The sequence below is a fragment of the Syngnathus leptorhynchus genome, chromosome 4 (genome assembly GCF_054491065.1).
Source record: "Syngnathus leptorhynchus isolate UIUO chromosome 4, UIUO_Slep, whole genome shotgun sequence".
Classification (NCBI taxonomy): Eukaryota; Metazoa; Chordata; class Actinopteri; order Syngnathiformes; family Syngnathidae; genus Syngnathus; species Syngnathus leptorhynchus.
The window spans coordinates 10,152,738-10,167,248 of record NC_141198.1 but is presented as its reverse complement, the minus strand read 5'-3'; the positions used below and the strand labels follow the sequence as shown (position 1 = coordinate 10,167,248).

Genomic DNA, 14,511 nt, shown 5'->3' with positions numbered 1-14,511 from the left:
CATGAATGAGGATGGAGCGTGGAGAAGGAGGGGCCTCGGTGCCATATGTTGCAATGGATGCTCTCATTGGTGTGAAGTGCGTCCCGTTATTTGGACCACGGCCACATTCAGCATCCACTCCGTGAGGCTTACACGAACTTTGCACATTCAAAATATTTCCGTGGGTCTGTAGACCCATGGAGCAATCTCTCCTTTGCGCGTCTATATTTTGATTCTAAAATGTCTTGTACAGAAGCGTTAGTAAAGGTCCGCCACCCTCACCCACTGTGCACAATTACATCTCAACATCTCACAAAAAGAACCAGATCAGATTTTTCATTGTGCATGCGTTTTGATTAAGTGTGTATGTAAGTATTTCCTCCCTTTTTTTCCTGTTCAAACCATCAGGTTTTGCCCAATGTGGGTGCTTCCCCCTTGGCCTATTGTTTCATTGGCCGGGACAATATCACAATGACAGTAAATCTCCCCCCTTGGTCCCGCCGCAGCCCACCATCTGCCGCCAGCGCGGGACAAAGTCAGATGTTCCCCCCAATTATAAGAGCCGTCCCGGGGAGTTGTGGTCCCTCTATCACCCCCCCATCCACCCCCCACGCCCCGCGACCTCCACCCAGCATTGTCGCTTTGGTCCCCGCGCACGTCCCATCACATGATTGACAGGTCCACTGCAACCCAAAGTCTGCAGACTTTTAGCACATTCCTTTACTGCAAATGAAGTTAGCGGTAGCCGTTTCAATCAACAGAAAAGTAGTTCATTTCGGTTTGCTTAGCTTCATAAAATTTGAAAAAATAAAGTAGTAGAGCATGTATTATTATTATGATGATGATGATGATGATGATGATGATGATATCATTATTTTTATGGTTGTTGTTTTTTATTGTTGTTGTTAAAAATGTCATTTCCAGTACTCTCATGATTGTACCTTTATAGATTGCTCATTTTTAATGTTTGATTTTAATCTTTTTTTCTTGCACACCATGATGTATGGAAGGAAACTTCTCCGTGCAACCTATGGACCTATTAAGATGCATAACGCCAGTGAGCTTGCTCAATTTACCACAGAAGCAAAGTTACTTGAGCTTTTACTGGAATATCAGAATTTAGAAATGCATGTGACCAATATGTGATGCAGTTTGATCATACGAATGAGGCACAGTATTAATGTTATTCACTTGAGGAGATCTGAATTGCATGGCATTAAAATGTTCTTTCTGCCGCACTGTCATCACTCTAAAGACTTCAATTTGAGCCTTTAAATATAATGCACTCAAAGCTTTTGAATTTGTGAATGCACATTGCTAATCATGCTGTTAATGTATGTTTTCTCAACTCAACTCATCTGTATTTCTAGACCACTTTAAAGCAACCACCGCTGCATACAAAGTGCTGTGCAGTACATGGAGCAAAATTAAGTCATACAACAACAAACTTAAATCAAACAATAAAGTAATAACAGAGACCGTAAAAAATGTCTGTTGTTTTGGACAGCTCATTTTGTAGAGTACATTTTACTCCAACATAAAATCTATTTGGTTCTTCTCTGAACACAGAATTAACACAAGCAAGAGTGAAAAATACACTGAAACAAATTTGGAGTGCATGACCAAATAGATGAATTTTGTACTAAAATGTACTCAACAAAATTGACCATGTATTGTTCATAGTACGAAAGTAGGCCTATGTGCAACTAATGCAATAAGACAATTGAAGCTGCCCAGCAATAGAATAAATGCAGCAGTCAATAATGCCAGAATTGAACCCTGCACCTCTTAACTGTGAGGCTGTGATTATTATTATTATTATTATTATTATTATTATCAGTAAATGTTACAAATGATAGATCATGTTATTAATTCTGAATGGATTTTCTGGGGACAAAAAGTCTCTGTGGCCCCCACGTACAAAACAGAAAAGTTAAAAACAATCTACGATCATTTAAGACATTAAAACAAAAGGAAAACACTCATTATTAGGATACAAAACTCTTTCTCAGTCTTTTAAAGAGGAGACGAGTTAAAGGTTTAGCATTTCTCGCCACTGAATTCCACAGGTTGTGGCGCTACCTTCTTTCATATACCGTACCTTGAATATTAGCGCCCTCTACTGGTCAAGATAATAAAAGCTTCTATTTATTTTTCATTGCTTGGGAAGGGAAGAAGTGTGTGTGGCTGTAACAAACTCAAGATAATTACCCTACATGAGAAATTATATAACTACACAAATATTTTCTGTTCAATAAATTACTCAGGTCATTTGAAGTCACTTTTGTAGCGCTTGAAATTTTATTTTTCTGGTTCATGTTTTAAATGAGTAAATACAATTAAAAATGTATCAACCTTGTGAAATACTGGAAACAGCCAATAAAAAGTGATAATTCTGTTGTCTACGTGAAAAGAAAATTAAAGACCGCAAGCGCATGCTTTATTTATATATTTATTCACATATTCAATAAAGTTATGATAATTCAGAAAAGAAGAGCTTTTTAATTAATAGTGTTGCTTTGAAATTAACCCATCATATGTTACAAGCCATTTTTTCAGGAAAGTGGAATGGATCATGTGACTGTGACATATGTAGTCGAATTGTACACCGTCATGCACTCACACACACACACACACATCCACGCACACAAACACACACTCTGTCTGTCCATCTATCCGTCTATTATCTATCCACCCATCTATCTAAACCACACTTTTAAAAAAACGGGGATCAACGCATATGTGAAATAGTTTATTTGCATTATACAGGGTCAAAGGGCTTTTCCATATCTATTTTTCAAATTGTTTTGGTCTAGTGTTTAGTCTTCTGTAAAGATTAGATGCCCACTGAAGTAGCTGTCTCTTGTCAGACCGTTGGCTCCAAAGTTAGCCACAAGCCATACTTTGTCTCCCCTTTTCAGTTTGATGTATGTAGCTCCACTAGCTGTAATGTAACCATCCTGCCTGGTAGTGTATGAATGCAAAATGTTCTCCCCATTGCGCATTAGATCCACACTGGCAGCATGCTCATAGATGGTGCAGGAGAATTGGAATTCGTATACCCCTGGATATGTGCAAGTAAATATGCCCGTGCTGGTGTCAAAGCTGTTCTGGCCGTTATAGATGACCTCGTGGAAGGGGATCGGAACACCAGGCTGGGGGAAATTATTGCTCAGTCGTACAGAAAAGGCCATTTTCTCACTGTGATAGGATCCTGGAGCACCTGCAGGGCCTGGAAAAGGAAAAACAAAGATAGATAGATAGGGACCTGGAGCTCCTGGAAAAGGAAAAACATAGGTAATACCCTTAAACTGCTGGTTTAAAACTATCCAGCAGTTTTAGGCATATGTATGCACCTCAAGCCTGAAAAGAAAATAGATAAATTTACCAGGTGGTCCAGGGGGTCCAGGAAATCCAGGTCCATAACTTCCAGGTGCCGGTCCTGGGTAAGATGGCCAGGCTGACCAGGGAGCTAGAATCGATCAAGGTGTGATGGCAGTCAGTTAATATAGAATTTTTCATCAAGAAAATTTAGAAATGACTCAATCCCATTTGCAATGTAGATGTACAGTAAGATGTTTTTGTGTTTCACATACTTGGAGTGGGCTTGGGTGTGCTTGGAAAGCTGTCGGGAAAGCCATATGCTAGGACACAAAAAAGGGTGAGGTCCATCATTCCAAATCCCAAAGACAACTGACACCCTTTTTCTCAAGATTCTCTTGATGGGACTTACGAGTTTCCGTCCATGGAGTGAGGTCAAACTCCGGGATGTTGGCGCAATCGGTGTAACCGTCCCCTCGTGGCCGGAACAAGAAAGGTTGGTCTGGAATATCTGTGATACCGGTGTTATCACAGATAATGCGGGACATTGATGTCGTCAGCAGAGACGCCTTCTGGGCCTTTGTGAAGACACCCTCGTTCTCCCACCAAAATCTAATGAGAACATTTTGTCCCTGAGTTTAGACTCGAGAGCAGATTGCGGACATGTATATGGTATTCTCTCTTTACCTGTCCCCCTCTCTACTTTTGCTGAACTGAATTCCAATCAGGCAGGCAAACAAGGGTCCGACTCTTCCTCCTTTTACCAGAGGCTCTGTAATTCCTCCGATCCATGGATCTATGTTGTCGGGTGTGCCGTACAGATCCAGAAGCTTCTCAGCCAATTCCCTATTCTTCAACACCTGAGCCAGTTCCTCATAATTTCTTGGCTGTGAGAGACCACAGATCTTTCGCCATTCGTTGTATCCTGAGAACACATCACACATGATTAAAAATCCAATCACGAGATAATGAACAGCTTGTGTATGTGCCAAGACAGAAACAGATACCAGGGAGTCCATGGTCACGTCCACGTTGTATGTTGAGAGAGCCCAGATCCAGCGCCATCTCGAAAGAGAATCTAAACAGCAAGTCTCTCAGCTCATCCGTCATGATGGCATCCTGAACATTCAACTTAGCCTGCCGACCTACAATTCCTCTCAAAATTGGGTCTATGCCACCTGAAATCATTTCATTACAAGAACTGTCATAAAATGCAAGGACATATAAGAGAAAACATCTGCAGATTATGACCATACCTTCATAAACAACCCTCCAGGGTGTGTTCAAGGCTGTGTGCAGCAATGGAGAGGGGTACAAGGGATGTTCCTCGTAGGCGGCATTGAGACGGGCAACAAATGGCTGAATCATTGAGTGGCCATATCGATAGGCAGCTGTTGCGTATACGTTAGCGATAGATGGGTCTACGAATTTATTATAGCCAGGGTAGGTAGAGAGCTTCTTGGCTACGACGTCAGGTCCTACAATGTAGCCAACGTAGTCTCTGAACGTAATAATCTGAGGGACAACATCAAATGTAAACAGCCAAATTCATCAAACAAGAGTGTTATTAATGCAAGAGCGGCAGTCTTCTAACCTGGAGATATGCTCCCACAATCTTGCGAGCTTCCTGGTACAGTCTCTCTCCATTCCAGGAAGGATTTAGTTTGGTCAGGGCTCGAACCAGACGGTTATGCTCACGCAAGAATAGCGTGTGCAGCGATGTCAAAATAATGTTCTCGTTGACGCGTTCATCACCTTCACAGTAGACATCAAATAAAACGCTTGCTGATGGAATCCTAAGGAGAAGATACCAAATGGGCGTGTTCAGCCTGCCACTCACCTGCCAAAAAGCACAACACCTCTTCGGCATTTGGGTCGTTGGTGATGCGAGCTCGGGTTGCACACACGTTGGCCATCATTTTGGTGAAGGGCAGATGTTCTCTGCCTTTGTCGGTATACTCTGTGTTGACCCTCAACAAGCCCTCATCTGTGGTGAGGTCACGGAGCTCCAGAGCTTTCTCGTCATCTGAGCCGTATATCTGACTTCCGTCGATGAAAGCCGTGAGCGAGTTCAACTGTTGCCGTACAGTGGAAGCACCAAAGATGAAGCCTGAGTTGCCAGATCCGCACGTCGCCGTTGACCGAAAGAAGGGGATGCACTCCTGCTTGCCAAAGCGCGAGTCACCCTTGGGAATCTGTACGGAAGGCGAGACTCGGTGAGTGTGTTTGTCTGGATGTGGCTTACGTCTTTTTTTTTTTTATGTGACAGACAGTATGGGACGACACTGACCACAATAGGGAAGCAAGGCTCGGAGCGCTCACAGCTCTCGTCACAGTCCAGACCGTTGCTAAATGAACGGATGACGGGTGAATGCGGCGCCAACGTCTGGTCGTGGTCCGTCCATTGTCCAAAGGAGGGCAAGAGGTGAGTGAAGACTGAGTCGTCCACCACATCGCCGACCGCTGCGCCAAGGATGCGGTTGGACAGCTCTCTCGCCTTAAACGATCACCACAATGGCGATTTCAATTCTATATGCTCGATTGGATATCCTCAAGAAGAAAACTAGAATGACCGTACCAAGGGAAGAAAGAAGCCATTGATTTTCAAGGGGTCCCAACCTCGGGGCAACGAGATGCCATCCTGGTACTGAGCAGGAAGCCAGCGTGTGAATGGTATGTTAGATGCTCCCCATCGAGGATTGTGCCTGCAGGCAATTGAGATTCATCAGAGCTTTCATCGGTGGTCCTCACTTGAGTAAGTAAATTGGGAAGCAAGAACCACTGTTGTCTTACTCGTTGTTACAGACGCCACTAATGGTGCGAAAGACGTTAAGGTTGGGGATTGTCTTGCACGAGGGCATGCGTAGTCGAGGTGAGCAGCCTGTCAGTTCTGCAATAAACTCCAGATCTTCCTCAGACAGCAGATCTGGCAACAAAATCAGACCAGTGATTGACGGGCTTACACAAGTAAGTTTCTTTTCTGCCCCTCATTACAAAATCTACATCAACCTACCATGGTATCTTTCTAAAGTATACAAATCAAGGGTAGGAATGCAGAACCACTGAAGGTAAACAAGGTAGAACCAATCTTGGAGAGTCCCAAATGTTAAGTTTTGACTAATATTGAGTTAGTATTTCCATTCACCTGTGGCGTTAATGGAACGTCTTTGACGTCTTTCTACCGAAGATTTGAGGATATTCAGTGTGGTGTCCATGTAATCGGCAGATCGGGCCACCTCACGGGTAAGTCCAATAGGTTGCTTGAGAAAGCGCAACACATCCTGAGGTCTGGCTCCATTCCGCCTGATACGATCAAGGCACCTGGAGCATCAAGAGGTCACATTTACAAGCAGCAAGCCTCAGAATTTGAGTAAACTAGCGCACAAACTGGTGGATCTTTATTTTTGTGCCGGTACAAGTTTTGTTTATTGTGGTCATTTGGTGTTTAGTTTGCGCCTCACTGGGCATTACTTTTTTATTTCAAAGTCAAAGTCAAAGTCCGCTTTATTATCAATTTCTCCACATGTTAAGGCACACAAAGAGATCGAAATTACGTTTCCCACCGTCCCACGGTGACTAGACACAGTACATGCCGTTGGCGCACTTGACAATTTAGTGACAGAACTGCTAAAACAGGTCTAAATTGTGGTGCAAATGGTGTCATTTGATCAAAGTGGAGGAAGACCGACTTTGAGCTTCGCAAACATGTGAGATGGGCGTCATCACATGTAATTAATACATAAAACAGCAGTTTGCGTCATTCCCTGCAAAACATGGTAGGAATCAACTCACGGAACTAATTATTACAATAATGACTGCTGCACAACAATGAGGGTGTGGCGGGGTGGGGAGGGGTTACTCTTAACTGGTCCAAATTCTTATGTGTTTGCTCCAAGTACTCTTATTCATCTAGCTATGCCAGCGATGCATATTGACAGGGAGATGTCTAGATGGCAGTCGGTCCAATTAACCTGTGAAGCCATGCTTCCATTTCTACAATCCAAAAAATGTTTGTAGTTTAACCTAGCAAACTCGATTTTACACCGCGCAAGTAAATCTGTGAGTACATTGAGACACGATCAGCTTTTTTAGTATATTCTCTGTACAAATTTAGCGACATGCCGTTGGATTTGAGTCACGGCTGATTAAGGGTGTTAAAAAACGGTCTCCACTCCCTGTCCTCATTAAGGTTGCCATTCGCCATAATGACCTTGGGTGGCAGATGAACTACACCCTTAATTGGCTGTCAGCCAATCACTGGGTACAAACATATTTTGGGCAGGGCTGGGCAAGGTTTTGTCCCAAGTAACCACACAAAGAACTGGAACAATTGTAGAGGGCCATGTCAAAATGCTTACGCAAACTAGGTCCATATTAAGTTTGTGTATTTAAAAGCATTAAATTGTGCTGTACATGTGGAAGTACATGCCGAAACATGTCAGGTAATGCAACCTAAAATAAATTGTTTGTGATAAAAGAACCCCCCCCAAAAAAAGTGATTGACAAGGGAAACAAAATGAACTTAGTACAACTAAAAAAAAAAAAAAAAAAATTGTGCTGCTTGATTTAGGGAATACTAGGGAATACCAATTTTAAAAAGATATATAAATAGTCATTAAAATTACGCATCATAGCATTATATTACAATTTAGTCAACATTTCTAAATTATAAACTTTTTCTAGGTATGATTTAGTCTTCAATTAATCAAAGGGTGTTTCGAGTTTTTGAAAAACTTGGGAAAAACCCCAGACAATACAAATGAGATTATTCTAGAGTATTCTAGTACGACACAGCACAGCCCAAGCCGATAGATTTACCGCCTGAACCCCTGAGGCCGATTTACTAATGATGAATACTTTTATTTTTAGAAATGTTTTGAGTTGTCCCTCTAATGTTGCTTGGAATGACTATAAAATATATAAGATGTATTAATAATAAACTTGAGTTTGCAGCGCTGACGTGTGAATATTTTTTTTTCTAATTAAAATGTGCCAGCACCGAACATAAATATGGCTGGTTTGTGTGCAACATTCCCCCCCTTCAGTCGAAAAAGTCATTTTATCAAATGTATGAACTCACTCTTGTCTTGAGTATTCATATGCCGAGTCCACTTTATCGATGGCAGCATTCACAGCTTGTTCAAGGCTCTCCCTGCTCAAATGTTCTGGAAGAAAATAGAAAGTATATATCTTATTAAAGCTAAACTGTAAAAAATGAAATGCATGTTAGCAAGCTATTTTTACTTACGGGCATTCACCTGCCACTGCAGGCAAATTGCTGCAAGCAGCAGGAGCTGAAGCATATCTGGTGAGGAGAAAAGAAAACATTAAATTGCCTCTTCAAACGCATCGAATTGAAATTTGATATGAATATGATTAAAAAGCAATCATGAATAAAAATAAAGTTGAAAAATATAAAGTGACCTGGAAGTAAGTAGCTCCAAGATTTGTAAATCAGCAGCGGCAGGCTGTACATACACTAAGGAAGTTGCTAAGATGGCACCTTTTATAAAGGGCGCGTCACTGGAAACACTTTTCGTCACCAAGAATTCGAAGCATTTTGTTTTCATTGTTTTACTTATGTTATGTTTTTTTTTCTTTGTTCCGCCTTGAGCTCCCGGTTCAACCACTTCAACCTTAGCAATTATGAGAACTGTACAGGGTAGCAACGCAGCACTTACTCATTATTACAATTAGACAAATCTCATTTAAAAAAACAAAACAAATCTGTAAATAGATAGAGATAGATAGATAATTTTTTTTATCTTGGGGGGAAAATTCGGTTTTCCAACGGCACCAATAAAGGAAACCAATAAGTGCGACAAGATACAAGTCATCATTTGCTTGTAATGTTTGAACTCAGGTGCAAACTCATCAAACATCTCAACCTTTCTTTTTTTTTTGAAAGAAAAAATCAGTCTATACTGATTGTTTTTCTACTTTATTTTGGGATTTATTGTTATGATGCTGCAATGTTTGCTTAGTATTTGTATACTGTTGTCTAAAACATTTTGAGTCAGCGATGTGTACTAAAGTACATCTTTCACTTAACAAGTGTTGAACAATGGGTGCACAAAAAAATCGAACTGACAGATGATGCAAAGACAACAACTTCCTGGAACTGTGTTCGTGACAAGACGCAACGCTTGATTACCAAACCTTCCACAGTCTTTAACACCCACACACACTCACACAAGTATAATTTTCGGGATGCCTTTTTTTAAATCTATTTTGTTGTCACGATAAATGTGAACTGAAAAATGACTTCAAAGCTGTCTTGTGAATAATTCCAATTGTGACCTAATTGCCTTTGTAATCATTTGAATCCCCTTCAAAATGGTTTTTTTAGAACACCTAAAATTTCCTGAGCTCAGAAAGACATCATTTTAAATGTTTCTGTTGAAATCTCTTGCATCTTGAACAGAAGCGTGAAGCCCATAAACATGGCCAAATAAATTGTAACTTCCTCGTCTGAAGACGCACGCTAGGCCTTGACTGCAGCCATATTTTTCTTGGTCATCTTTGAATTTTGTCTTCAAGTAAGTTCAAAGCTTGCTCTAATAGCTTGAAGTCAGGCCATCTTTGGTTAAGCTTTGGTTACCTTCCACCTCTGCAAACTCCAAGCACAATAAACGTACAGTATTGTTCAATTAACACCATCACAGTCCTTGTTTTGGACAAATTTGAAATCTGATTTGTTAAATAAAAAGTCGCATTCTAGACAAGAAATATAGTTTTCTATTACACATGAATAAATAAGACTTGATTATATGAAAAAGGGAAACCTAATATAAATTTGTTGTATGGACATTTATATATATTGTTTATTAAAACATTTACTTCAGGTCCCTTGGATTAACCTTAACTCCACAAAGCCAAAACATAAATAAATATATAGACTTAGTAGATTTATACAATTTCATCGGACAAACATTAGAAATTTGATTAGAAATGCAGGCCAGTGCTTAGCAGAGTAGGTCTTGCTGGACCTTAATGTTGACAGTATTTGGTTTCATCAAACTTTTATCGCAGCTTTTTATTGATTCCAGCCAGAAGAGGAAGAGATCCTATCTGGACTGTGTTTTTTCAAGATGTTCTTAGGTTTATTTTTACAGTTGGAGCTGCCATTTGGAGGAACTACAGTAGACTGACTCCCTCACAGATCAGGTTGTGCAACATGCTTTGGATGTTGGTAGAAATGTGTCATTCAAGTGGAGCAGGGGCTTTCTATGTCGGCAGCAGACCGTGCGTGAATAGTACAATACTAACTAGACTCAAAATCATTCCAAAGTTTGATCATTTACTTGAAACGGATCATTTTAAGGAGCATATTCTGAACATGGATCGTGTACATACTGAAATAGTACAAGCCTTGGAATGTACTCACTCAGTAAGTCACCTTGGATTTTACTTTGACTGTCTCTAAGAAGGCACACCGGGGGTGTCTGCATATGCATGACCTTTTTAGCTTCAGCAAATACCAAATCAGTCCATTGATTATGCAGGAATAAAGATTTTTAAAGGAAATACAGTATATACATCTTCTGAAACAGATTCAGCAACGGAAAACCAACCAATGATCGCCATCCGGCTCATAACACCCCCGGAACCAGGTTCTATGATTCCCCCAAGGGCGATGGGTGGCCTTACGTAAAGAATAGGAAAAAGGTATTACATATCTTACAGTATGTTTTTAAGTATGTTCTAATGTCAGGTCTCATGGTTGAGTTTCTCATCAGTGTCATTGCCTGGAAATGGAAGTTAGCTAAGGTTAAAATCAATTGTCTTCCTGTTTCTCTGGTTCTTGCCCTGCGGCACCTGTTGCGGTAAAGTTTTGCTCGACGACATAAAGCAGTCACATTTTTAGCTTTTCAAGCGACACGATTTGTCACTCAAGCAACACACCCTCTGACGATACGACTTAATTACTGGTTACGGGGTTGGAAAGACGCAGAGTATATTGATGAATACAAATGAAAGAATAATTACTTATTCACGCAAAGTCTATGGAGACACAATATACGTATATACTTACACTATAATCTATACAACCACTATAACCTTTGAACTTTTCAAAACTTTTAGATGTTAATGTTAAATGTGCTTGTTTGGTAACAAGGAACTGGAGGGCAAAATTTACAATTACCGTTTGAGCCAATACACTTTCCGGTTCAGTGAGGATTTACATTGAAACTATTCTTTTCAACCTGCTATTCACATTTTCCCATCACAAGAACAGGAAGATGAAAAGTGCCCACTGAGCTCAAAGTGTCATTAGCAGGTTGCAACAAAAGACATACGACGAGAATTGTATACTGTATATAATCAACTCTAAAAAAATATTTTATACTGAAGCAGTTTTTGACCTAATGCATTGACTAAACCCTGTCTAGTCAATTCCTAGGACTGATAAACAGTGTTAACTAGTATGACAGCCCTAAATAAAGTTCCTACACTCCACCAGACTCTTACCACAGCATCTGCAGCACAGATATTCTTGTCAACTTTGTCTGCACGTTACTAGTGCCCAATAGATGCCCTGTCTTCATCAGATCATCAATGGCCACAGTCATAATTATCAATATTACATTCTGTTCCACAAACAAATTAATACTGCGACTGCTTGTATCTGCTATGTTTTGTTTAACTAATCCATTAGCCTCCAGCTCCATTGTCATCATGAAATTATGTCAGAGATTGCCACAACATAAATTCTTGACTTTATTATCTGTTGATGGTCATCCTTGATACCAGCAAAGTTCTTACAAAGTCTCTTATTGATTCTTCTATCTCATTCACAATCCACAATGAAATGCTCTTCATACTTTTAAGTTGATGTTAGATGCATGTACCTTGCATAGCTTGTATTTATGTCTATATGATGAATGATTACAATTTAACTTATTAGAAGATATATACAAGTAACCGGTGCTTATGACAACCTTTTTCTCTTCACGTCCCGCATGACAAATATTTTTTAAAATCCGTTTCCTCCACAGCACAGGTGTCAAACTCAAAGCCCGGGGGCCAGATAGGGCCGGGCAAATCATTTTATGTGGCCCGCGAAGACAAATTGTGCATCAAATTCGGGTGTCATTACTAGAATTGCAAATTGTCTTCACTTTTAGTAATATCTTTTTTATTAATATTTGACCAGTTTTTTTTTTCCATCTAATTTGAAAACGAGTTATTTGTCCGTTTGTTTTGTAACTTTTACTGTATATGAGGTGCTCATACATTTATTTGGGTTGACAGTCATAATGGACCTCCGAAAGAAGCTATGACTACAATGCGGCCCGTGAAAAAAAATGAGTTTGACACCCCTGCTCCACGGTATGTTAAGCAACACACACCACACATTCTTGTGGTCATGGGATCGCTCAATTTGAACAACCTCATTACTTTTGTCACTCACCCACCACGTACAAACTGATGGAAACTCTGCTATACTGTCATTTGCTTTAAACCCTGTACTGTAGCACTCTGCTGTTTCCCTCATTATAAAATGTACGACTAATATTAAACAATCACTCTGTCACACAGCAATTTAACTCCCACTCCTTTTCTTTTCTCCGTCTTTTCACTCTTGTTCCACAGCTATGTTCAACACGGACACACAACAGTCACACACTTATAACAACAGCAAGGTAGATCAAACAATACAAGATTTAAATCACACACCTTTCGAAATTCTACACCATTTAAACTTACTATACTGTAGGAGTATGTTTCACTTCCTCATATCAAGATATCATCCCAAATACTATTTATCCTGTTCATTTATTCATTTTCAACACCATTTATCTTGTTAAAGGTCGTGAGGGGGTGCTGGAGCCCATCCCATCTGACATCGGGCAGATTACAATCTGAACTGGTCGCAGGGCACACATAGAGATGAACAACCAATGACATTCACATACACACAGCCACTGACAGGGAATGGATCTGACGCTGCCCGCACATAAGTCAAGCAAGCCTACACCATCAGCGACACAATATTTCATCTTGTTTTTTTTCTGTAAATTTTATTTGATTCTGCTGTGCACTGTAAGAGTGTTTCTTGAATTAATAATACGCCAAGACTCTCTTGCACAACTGTCTGGGGCTGTTTGACAAATAGCATTGGAACAAATACCTACTTACATGAAGACTCATTTGGAACATTCTTGCACCCTGAGGCTGCTAGACAAACTTCTTGTTTGAAACACTCTTGCACCCCTATGCCGTTTGATGAACTAATACTTTCTAAAATCAATAAGCTTGCACTGATTATCTTATTTAACGAATCAAATCAAAACAAGCTAGCAGAAGGAGTCTGGACTGAAGGAAGTTAAGAGACTTTGAATATGCAAATTACTACAACTTACTGCAACTTCAAACATCAATCCAGGTATGTTTCCATTGAAGATAGTTAAGTTAAGTTAAGTTAAGTTAAGTTAAGTTAAGGACAGTTAAGGACAGTTAACGTAAACATGTTATACAACACATGTTAATAGGACAAGCAATTTAAAGTATCTTAAACTGAGTTCATTGTAGGCCATTAAGGACAATCACTTGATTTTCTATCCCTGTATTCATTGAGACTGTTGAAACTTTCATTCAATCACCTGCACATGTATTCTTTTTACACCATGGCAGGAATCAGGACTTCCCTCTACCTCCTCATTATTTCAACAGCTTAAAAGATTAATTCAAAAATCTTTCTGTCACATCATTGATGACGTGGCCTTGTTGCAAAAGGATAGGCATCAACCACAGGACTAGTTGTATGACATTCATCAGTGAATGAAACGGCTTAAAAATCCATCCATCCTGCCAATTATCAAACGGGTTTGAGGTTAATATCAGCGCTCTAAAGAGACAGGAGTAAAACAACATAGTGTATGCATAAACGTACACAGGAAAGCTAAAAATAAATTGTTTATTCAAACTAAATCCCGCATGTGCAATGATTACACAGTGTACTTGCTTACCATTAAAAAATTTGCAAATACTCAGAATATAGAAGACAAGATGAGATCTCGAACACTTTGTGTCTATGGTAAAATACAACGTTAAAAAAAAAGTCTCTACTTCCTTCATTCTTATCAGGCCAATCTGTAGCTAGCATTGGGGCTCTACAAGTGGAAAGTTGCCTCTCCCCCTGCTGAGAAATTCCGTAGCAGTCAAATAAACATTTAGAAATGTTTATCCAAAAACCATAAATCATGT

The 14,511-nt window shown here is 39.9% G+C and overlaps 1 protein-coding gene across 1 annotated transcript; it reads right to left on the bottom strand.

Annotated features, from left to right (window-relative positions):
• Positions 1 to 2,718: 2,718 nt before the first annotated feature.
• LOC147057988 (eosinophil peroxidase-like) lies at positions 2,719 to 8,817 on the bottom strand. Its single transcript, XM_085910180.1, has 16 exons — positions 8,725 to 8,817; positions 8,549 to 8,605; positions 8,381 to 8,465; positions 6,446 to 6,621; positions 6,094 to 6,226; positions 5,879 to 6,005; positions 5,591 to 5,797; positions 5,141 to 5,495; positions 4,895 to 5,055; positions 4,557 to 4,815; positions 4,308 to 4,478; positions 3,988 to 4,225; positions 3,713 to 3,912; positions 3,576 to 3,623; positions 3,368 to 3,451; positions 2,719 to 3,211 (listed from the first exon to the last, which is right to left on the bottom strand). The coding sequence occupies exons 1-16, from the start codon at positions 8,774 to 8,776 to the stop codon at positions 2,799 to 2,801; spliced, it is 2,766 nt and encodes a 921-aa protein (XP_085766306.1). The 5' UTR covers positions 8,777 to 8,817; the 3' UTR covers positions 2,719 to 2,798.
• Between the last annotated feature and the right edge of the window lie 5,694 nt (positions 8,818 to 14,511).

Excerpts from the sequence above, each read along its gene's own strand:
- LOC147057988 (XM_085910180.1), bottom strand. The coding sequence starts at position 8,776 with ATGTACAGCCTGCCGCTGCTGATTTACAAATCTTGGAGCTACTTACTT. Across the intron at positions 5,056-5,140 it reads GGTGTTGTGCTTTTTGGCAG|GTGATGAACGCGTCAACGAG; the intron begins GTGAGTGGCAGG and ends TCTACTGTGAAG. Across the intron at positions 3,452-3,575 it reads CACACCCAAGCCCACTCCAA|CTCCCTGGTCAGCCTGGCCA; the intron begins GTATGTGAAACA and ends GATCGATTCTAG.